General features: G+C 34.3%; 1 protein-coding gene across 1 annotated transcript; it reads left to right on the plus strand.

The window, feature by feature from the left end:
* Positions 1-8,040: 8,040 nt before the first annotated feature.
* On the plus strand, positions 8,041-9,221 carry LOC141362979 (uncharacterized). Its single transcript, XM_073865373.1, has 3 exons — positions 8,041-8,361; positions 8,469-8,759; positions 8,892-9,221. Exons 1-3 carry the CDS (start codon positions 8,067-8,069, stop codon positions 9,038-9,040), a joined length of 735 nt encoding a protein of 244 aa, XP_073721474.1. The 5' UTR covers positions 8,041-8,066; the 3' UTR covers positions 9,041-9,221.
* The last annotated feature ends 865 nt before the right edge of the window (positions 9,222-10,086 follow it).

Here is a 10,086-nt window from a genome sequence, read left to right on the forward strand (position 1 = left end):
CACCTGCTGAAATACAGAAAATAATACAGAGATTAAACCTGTTGTACAGATCTAACAAAATCTGACTTGTCTGAGTCCACCAGAACCTTCAAGGTACCCCCTGTTCACTTAACTAATCCCCAGCAATCCCCAACTTTCCATTATTTAACATAGATTGGTTACAATCTATTATACTATGGGACTGTTGAATGTTTTATTCTGATTGGTTGAGAAATGTGCCATGCATTAAATGCACACTGCTGAATTATTAAAAATTATACCACGGGTCTGTTGAATGCTGCATTCTGATTGGCTGAGAAATGTTCTATGGGTGTTGATTATTTTTCTGTAAACCGCACACCTAACTTGTTAAATGTCTTAAAAATAGGCACCAGAGCAATTTTTGTGGTAACCGTGGTATAAGCGGAATAATTGACTCCGGTCCTTTGAATTATTTGAAAATAATGCACACCTGCGGTGTAACAGCATTACCACCTTGGTGTGCATTATTTTCTTATAATTCAATGGCCCGTCATCAATTATTCCTTACATAATGCCAACCAGCCACATCATTGACATATTCGCACATAGTTGGATGCTTGAACATTTGAGTTCATTCGCGCGTGAAATTCTACCCTGCATTCCAGTTCGTTTTTTATGACCTTACCTCGCTAACTCGTTCACTCGGATGTACGTCATTGCTTACGTTGTACGAATGTCAACTACTTCTGAAACACTTGAAGTGGGTTCAAATGGATCGCCCTAAGCACTGGATCACATGGAAAGTGGAGACCGCCCCCTCCATCATTTGAACTGTGCAAAGCGAGAGTTGCTGAAGTGACATCACAATCGTGTTGCATTGTGGGATATGGAGCTGCATGAAGTGCCACTCGCTTCCTGTAATCACGTCACTACTACAGCAAGGTCCTGATTGGTTAACGCTGTACAGAAATCCACCGAAGTTTAGATTTTTCATCTCACTCGTTTCCCACGGCAATGCCTTCCGTGCCATTCGCGCCGCACTTACCGTGTGTACCGCGCCCGCAAGAAAATAATTTGCATGTTATCGCATGTTTGCATTGACTTTACATGTAAATCACCCGCGCTTGCCGCCTCTACTGCGGCTGGTGTAAACGCAGCATGAGGCTGCACCATAAGCTTTGACATAATTAAAAACTGATGTTTTGAATGTTTAGGTTAATTTCAAACCTTTGGTAAAAGCCTGCAATTATTTTTTTGTCATTTGTGATGTCACAGATTTGAACATCATGTTTTAACATGTATGTTTTGCGAGATACATTTGCAAATGATTCTGTGATAGATTATGTTTTAGAAGTATGTTCAAACTCCAATGACGTCAATCCGTGTGATCACTAATGCACTGGTAAAGAGAGAGAGAGAGAGAGAGGCCCGGTACAAGAGTTGAAATGATCAATGTTATCTGAAGTCGTCTATTAAAGAGCAAAACACCAAATTAAACTATTACGTAGCTATTATAGGATTTTTTTCCAGGATATTCTTGCGACGGTGGAAAATAATCCACGACTCGGTGGTTGGGGACCTCTGGGGAATTGGGCTTATATACTCATTTTAATAAAAAAATCAATTTTTAACCAACATTTTTACTTTTCCCTGTAGTTGAACATTTTACCAAGGGCATTCCGACTTATTTATACAGCACGGGTCACATATTCTCAATTTACACTGTAAAAAAATTCTGTATAAATTACAGTATTACTGGGTATTACTGGCAACTAGCTGCCAGTAACTTACTGTAGATTTTACATTTATGTTATTTACGGTCAACAGTTTGTTCAAAGTTAAATGAACATGAAACATTTTCAGTCTTTATCTTTTACAGTAAGTTATACACTAAAAAAATGTGCAGCATTTTTGTCAAATCAATATATATTTATATACTTTATCCTAAAAAAATTGCGTTTAACAATTTCAACTTGATTTTATAAGTTATGTCAACTTTTTTAAGGCAAAACATAAAATAGTAAGTTGAATTGACTTGTAAAACAAAGTTGTTTTAACTGCATTTTTACAGTGTACTGTATGTAGAAAACAGTAAATAAAAAAATACTTTCCACAGACTGGATTCCACAATAATGCCATGTATAACATTAACAAGTTGTGATTTCTTTATTTTCTTGTTAAAAGATGCTACAGGTATATGCTATACAAATCTGAATGTCACTTGTACGTCGTCTTGAATATATAAGGTTAGTAAATGCTTACTGTTTTAAATGTGAAAGTGAAAGCATTAATGTTAAAACTAAACACTCACCACACACAAGATATAAAATAATGATTATGAAAGTCCTCTTCATCCTGCTGTTGATTTCAATAAGAACCGATTTAATGAAGATATTCAGTGGAGGTTATAAACAGATCTCATTAGTTGTGTTCGTTCATAAGATTATCAGGTCTGACCGGGGGAATTTACTTCCCTCTTGAGTTCTGCAGAACTTCACAAAAACTCACCTGAACCAGATCATCAAGATTCCTTTAGGTTGAATGTGTTTGTTCAACTTTATGATGACATTAAAGTACTATGAGGTGATCTGAAAGCTCTTTATAACTGCAAAGTATCAAAATAAATACATTAAGTGCAAGTGTACATGGCCTGTATACTCTGAAAATTATAGGGAAAGAGAGTGGGGGGGGGGCTCTCTTGAAAGTACTGTTGTAATTCCTTTTCAAAAACAATTAAAATTGATTAAAGAGAATTTAATTAAAGATTTATTACAATAAAGTAGTAATTATAGGCATATAATGGTCCCATCGCCAGTATGCCAATACTACACTACCCTAAATACAGTAAAAACAAGTCAGGAAAAATAGGAAATTTTGATTGAACAATTCCAGTTATTATAAAGGATTTGAAGCCAAATTAAGTTTAGAAATCTGTGTAAGGGTTTAAAAACACATAGTTATTATAATGAATCAAATGCTTCATAGCAATCTGTAAAGACAATGAAGCTATTCAGCTGTTTCATTTCTAAGTAATCTGAGTCGATCATATCTGTCTTCTGCGCAGCGATGCATGAAGAAACATGTTAACACGGAAGTTGAAGTTGTTGGACTTCTGGAAGCAGATATTTAAGTATGTATTTTACAGTTGAAACACGTTAATGGTGAAAGTATGCTGTGTATGTATGATGTGTGACAGTTCAAAAGTATTTCATTTAACCCTTGTGGGTTGTTCCAATTCCCTTTCGGGTTGTTTGTGTACAAAAAAGTCCACCAATTTAAACGCTGTATAAATTTTATCAGATTAATTTTTTTTCATAAATCTGTTAATCAACCTCAGTACTGATCAAACCTACCAAATGTTTACAAAATTTCCATGATTTTAACTCTTTAATTGCCAAGTTCATAAGTGGTGATTTGGGGAAAAAACACAAATTGATAGATTTTCAATTAAAAAGTGATTGTGGGCTTTTTTTACCTTTTTCACAGTCTGGTGCATGCCAAAGATTGGTAAAAACATTGGCTTTGATTAATTTTTAGTTTTTGTGCAGCATCAGTTTTTATTCTTTTTCTCCCTCATTTTCTGTTATTGCCCCATTGACTTCCATTATAACAACATTTTTTGATTGCAAAGCCATGATACCATATAATCATGCATCCTTTATTTTGGTGGTTTTTCCTTTTGCTAAGAGGTAAAATTTGTCATTTTTACTGTTGATCACCATGTGGCACCATTAATCACCCTCAGTACTGATCAAAACTACCAAGTGCTTCCATGATTTTAATTGCCAAGTTCATAAGTGTCACTGATTTGATGAAACTCAAAATTACAGATTTTCAATATAAAAAGTGATTGTGGACTGGATTTTTAAAAACCTTTTTCACAGTCATGGGCTTTGATGCATTTTTAGTTTTTGTGCAGCATCAGTTTTAATTTTTTTCTCCCTTTTTTTATTTTTTGCCCCTATTGACTTCCAATATAACAACATTTGATTGCAAAAACCCTAACCCTGCACACACAGACACCCAGACACACACACACAGACACCCAGACACACACACCCAGACACACACACACACCCAGACACACACACACACCCAGACACACACACACACAGACACACACACACACCCAGACACACAGACCCAGACACACACCCACTCTAATATGCTGTTATACCCCATAAAACACAACGTACAAGCCAGAAATTACGCTTTTTTTGCACAGGGTTACTAAAGGGTTAACAGATTTATGGAAAAAAATTGGAAAAAATATTAATATTTTACATTTTACAGCCGTTTAATGGCTTTTTTTGTACACGACCAACCCGAAAGGGTAGTAAATTTGCCCACGGTATATAGTTGAGTATTTTAAAATTTTCAAAGCATTTTCTCAAAATATGTGTAAATATAAGATTTGTCACCAAAAATCATTCCATTTGCTGAAACACATAGAACGTTGTGACCAAATTAAGACATTAAATAATAAAAAATGTCCTCAACAACCCAAAAGGTTTAAATTGTTATAAGTTACCTCAGATCGCGGACTGTGATAGCGGCTGTCACGTGCCAAATACCCTTTACATCAGTGTTTTTCAACCCTGGTCCTGGAGGACCCCCTTCCAGAAAGTTTTAGATGTCTCCTCATTGAAAACACCTGAGCCGACTCATCAGCCTCCTTCCAGAATGTCTCAGAATGTTGATTAAGGAGACATCTAAAACATTCTGGAAGGGGGTCCTCCAGGACCAGGGTTGAAGAACACTGCTTTTCATCCCTTAAGGGCGATTTATAGTCGTGCGTAGGTCCTACGGCGTAGCTACGGCGTAGGCTATCCGTAGCCTGTGCGTAGCTCTGCGTAGCCTGACGCGCACCTCACAAAATTTCTAACAGCGCGTCGGCTCTACGCGGACCGTAAGCGCTGTGATTGGTCCACCAGAACCCCTCCCGTCAGGTAAAAAAACTGCGTCATAGGTATTTCCGTTTGAGACGGTGAAAACAAAGATGAGCCAAGTTGAGGAGTGATTTAACTCAAACTGAAACATAAGTCGCTGTTTATTTACTTCCATCATTGCTGGTCTTCTCAAATTATACACAACAAGTTGCTATTTCTTCTTCGTTTGTGGGTTAGCTTCTTCTTCTGTGACGACTTCTGCTGCTACTGTGGTTACACGCGTGATTACTGCCAACCAGCGGTTTCGCGTGTGTTTGCACGTCGATGCGGACGGCGACGCACAAGTATAAATGAAAACCGACGCGGAACCTACGCCGTCGCTGCTACGCCGTAGGACCTACGCACGACTATAAATCGCCCTTTATCAGATATTTAATATTAATGTCTTGTGTTAGAGAGTGCATTAGTTCAGGGTTGGAGTTAAACTCTGTTTAAGTGGACATTGTAGAGTTTATAAAGCTGCGGTTGTTGTTTTTTGACATTTCTTGGCTGTTACCAACCTGCATAAAAGCGCATTGATGCCACCAAGTGGACAGATGGTGAAGAGTCTATAGAGGAAAAACCTTAAATATTTAAATATTCATCCAATTTTAGTTCTTCCACCAAAACCTTCCAGTTATGTTCAAGTGAAACATTGTGATTTTGTAACAGAATGCTAATAATTTATAACTTATCTTCTGTGCAAACTTTTCTCTCTTTCACACGCCTTGTGTATTATCAGATGCTCAGCTGTCTCTATACTTAACCACAGAATATAAACAATCTTGTTGCATGTTTCTGACTAATGACTGATAGATATCACTGATAGATTGAGATTATGATTCTATTATTTCCTGCTGTTATTTACAATTCTTCTTTCACTTAGTTGTTTTTAAAAACTTTCTTTGTTGCTTATTGACATTTTCTTTTATTTTGCTATTTACTTATCCTATGAATGCTTATATAGAGTGCGTTTAATTCAGACACAACCCACGTAAAACCCTTGAAATGAGACTTGGCTACACTGATAAGTCTCGTGCAACTTCTGTCAGATCAGATCAGTGCTTTATTCACCCGTCAAAGGAACGTGTGTCAGGACGCTTTTGTTTTAAAGTTTTCATTGTTTGCTTTGTTATAAAGTCTTTTCAGTATTGTGATTGTTATTTGGATGTGTTTTGCGAGCTGTTAAGGAAAATGAGCTATGTGACTTTCTTCTGTTTGCTCTTGTGGAGCCTGTCTGGTAAGTTATTGCGTATATATGCTTTTTATTTAAGCACTTGTCACGCTTTGATAGAAATGATAGAAAACAGGAAAATTGTAAGATGCATAGAGTGCATAAAATGGACCACTAATATACCAGTCAACATTTGAAATGGATCAAAAAAGTTTATCAAAGTTGTCCTAAGACAAGAATGGGTATTAGGGATTGGTTTTATATAAACTTTTGTTAAAGGCTTTGGTCCACTTGAATGTTGACTAGTGTACTTTTTATTAACATTACTAACTAACAATAAAGCTCCAAAGCCAGACTTTCAGATTAATTACGTTTATATGGTAAAGGAATGCAAAACAACTATTTATGCATGCAAAATGTCAAAATAGGCCAGATCATGTATGAAGTTTAATGGAAAATGACTGAAGGGATGATTGTTTATCATACCTGTTTGATGTCTTATTTCTTTATAAGTGGGCAATGTATCAAGATAGCCTATACCTAAAGTGTATACATTTTGGATAACTTTGTTTTAAACATGCCACAAATCTTTGAAAAGCTGGGATTATTCTTATCTGAATGAAGTAAACCCTTTAAAGATACAACCAATTGGTGTCCATTTAAGGCGTTTTTTAGCCTTTTACATGGATGCTAAGGGGTAAGAGAACCAGGATGTCATTAATGTGTGATGTTACACTGTAAAAAGATTCCGTAGAAATTCCAGTATTACTGGCAGCTGGTTGCCATGCAGTAACTTACTGTAGATTTAAATTTATCTTAATTACCTGCAACAGTTTGTTCAAAGTTAAATGAAAATGAAACATTTGCAAGTCTTTATCTTTACAGAATAAAACTAAAATAACAACCTCAAGCAAAGCATTCGAGGAAACAAAATCTGAAGGAAAAAAAAACAGAAAAACGTTGATGAGGATTTTTGTTTCCCAGAATGCTTTGCATGGTGCTGTTATTTTATATTTTTATTCTGTAAGACAAAGCCTTGTTAATGTTTAATGTTCATTTAAGTTTGAACAAACTGTTGTCTGTAAATAACATGAATTTAAATTTACAGTAAGTTACTGGCATCCAGCTGCCAGTAATACTGTAATTTCTACGGAATCTTTTTACAGTGTAATGTTGCAGATTTCTTGGCAAATCTTTTTGATAATGTTCAAACATAACAAAATTTGCTTTATTTTATTATTTTCTAATCGATAATGAAGTAATAAAGACAGTTTTTATATTAATGAGGACATTTGGAAATCTGTGTTAGATATATTGTAAATTCTAAATCGCTAAAACCAAATATGCCCAAATATATTTAATTGCTGGCGATAACATTCATGCTTTTAAATGTCCATGGTCACATATGGCAACAAAGTATATTTTTAAATTGAATTTTAAATGTATTTCAAAATATAAAAAATGGCCAATAAATATATGTACTGAAATATTTTAAATATGTTTACAAAAATGTATTTTTGACCGGTATATATTTTTTGGCCATTTTTTTAAATATATAAAGCCTTTATATTCAGATCGAATTGAACCTAAAAGGATGGAAAAGATTCAATATTATAATTTATTTTATACAAACTTTTATATTTTGGCCAAGAAAAACAAATTTTTTTGCCATATGGGTTGTAAAAATTTAAATGTATACCCCTGAAATACATTTTAAAATAATATACACTGAAAAAAAATTATTTATTCAATTTACTTTTTTTATAAGGTAAGTGGTCGCAACTAATTTATTTAAGCTACATTTAAAAAAATAGCTAAACAAAACAAAACAAAAAACTTTTGTTTAAATGTAGCTGTAATAAATTTATTGCAACCACTTACCTTAAAAAATTGAGTAAATTAAATTAATATATTTTTTCAGTGAATAAAGGGTAAAACTATGTATATACAGTGTTGTTGTTTATTTTTCAGGTGTTTTTTGTGATAGTGAGTCTGTGTCTGTGATGGAGGGAGATTCTGTGACTTTATCTGTCAATCTCACTGAATCACAGAAAGAGGAGGGAATTTCCTGGAAGTTTGGACGTACAGGAGTTCTTATAGCTGGAATCATGAGAGAAGACAATAATGTCAGATTATTTGATGATAAACCTGATGGGAGATTTAAAAACAGACTGAAGTTAAACAATCAGACTGGATCTCTGACCATTACAAACACCAACATCACACACACTGGACTTTATCAACTAATCAACACCAAGACAAACAAAAAACTCAAAACATTCAACATTAATGTCTATGGTGAGTAAAGAAGAACTTTTAATAACTTTTTTAATCTGACACATTATTTATTATCTGATATAAGATTTTAAATGAATTAACGTAATTTATTATGTATAATTTTTCAGCTCGTCTGCCCGTTCCTGTCATCAGCAGAGTTTCTTCTCAATGTTCTTCATCATCATCATCAAATTGTTCATTATTGTGTTCAGTGTTGAATGTGAGAGATGTGAGTCTGTCCTGGTATAAAGGAAACAGTTTATTGTCCATCATCAGTGTGTCTGATCTCAACATCAGACTCTCTCTACCTCTGGAGGTTGAATATCAGGATAACAACACTTATAGCTGTGTGGTGAACAATCCCATTGGCAATCAGACTCAATATCTCAACATTAATGATGTCTGTCAGTCGTGTTCAGGTATGATTGTAATGATTATTAGTGTTTATTTTCAGAACTGAGTACAAACCATATTAAACTTATTTAATCTATCCGTTTGAAGGATTGCGATCATAGTTTAATTATATTGTGCTTTTTTTTTTCTTTCACAAGCCTTCTGCCATTGTGGTTTTACTGAAGCTGTGATCCGATTGGTCGTCTCTGCTCTGGTGGGCGTGGCTACTGTTGCTGTTTTGGTTTTTGACATCAGAATCAGAAGAGATGAAGAGAAGAGGATGAGATCAGACATACTGTACGGTTAAATGATGCATGAATCTTATATATCTCTTTATTTACAGCTTTTATTCTGTATTCATACATTACATTTATGATAAGACAGTCAGTGCAGGGTTTTATTATAGTTTAGCAGCTCCATCTAGTGTTTAAACATTAAAAACACACTGATAACTATTTGATAGCTATACTTATATGCCAACACATCATTTCAATTTAATAAACCAGCATGCTCATTTTTGTGTCCAGATTAATTCATTTATTTTAAAAAAGCATGCATTCGATACAGACACTGACCTGAGAACAGCACCTTTATGATGATAACCACACATCACTGTGTTTACTGTGTACAAATGCATGCAAACTGTGTATATTTTATAGTGGTTTAATATGTGTAATCTGTGCAAAGTGTCGTATTTTAGCAACTTTAACTCAACTTCGATTTCTATATATTTTCATGAAATACAAAGTTTGGCAGGTATCCATTAATACTCAATCCGGTGATCATACAAGAAATGAATATAAATATAAAATATACTGGATACAGTATTTAAACTAACAATATACAAAAGTCCCTTTTCACAAACAATGTAATCCCAACACTTTGTTTAAATAATGTAAGCTACATGTGACTTTCAATATGAAAATTATGTTCACAAAGCAAAATAGAGATATACTTAAAGCAGCAATGTAATATATTTGTCGCATTTGTTCCCTGCTGATATAAACTCTTGTTTTAGCACGAGTTCCCCTTTTTAACAGGAGACTTTTCACAGTTTAAGCTATCACTATTTTAACATTAGATAATTCCTTAAAGTAATAAATTGACATATTGACACAACGTTCCTCAGATGATTATCATTTAAAACTACAGATTAAACGCTGCTATCTAGAAGACCAGTTTAACCTCTATGTATAAACAAGCTACAAAATACATGCAATGGTAACAGGTTCCTCTTCTTTGACTTTGTGTTTATAAAAGTCACATAATCACACAGAAATTAAAGACTTCAAAAACAGACCCAACCATTAAATTATAAGGAGATTTTGAACACATTTTTTGTTACTTTTGAAC

Source organism: Misgurnus anguillicaudatus, unplaced genomic scaffold, assembly GCF_027580225.2.
Source record: "Misgurnus anguillicaudatus unplaced genomic scaffold, ASM2758022v2 HiC_scaffold_31, whole genome shotgun sequence".
NCBI classification, from domain to species: domain Eukaryota; kingdom Metazoa; phylum Chordata; class Actinopteri; order Cypriniformes; family Cobitidae; genus Misgurnus; species Misgurnus anguillicaudatus.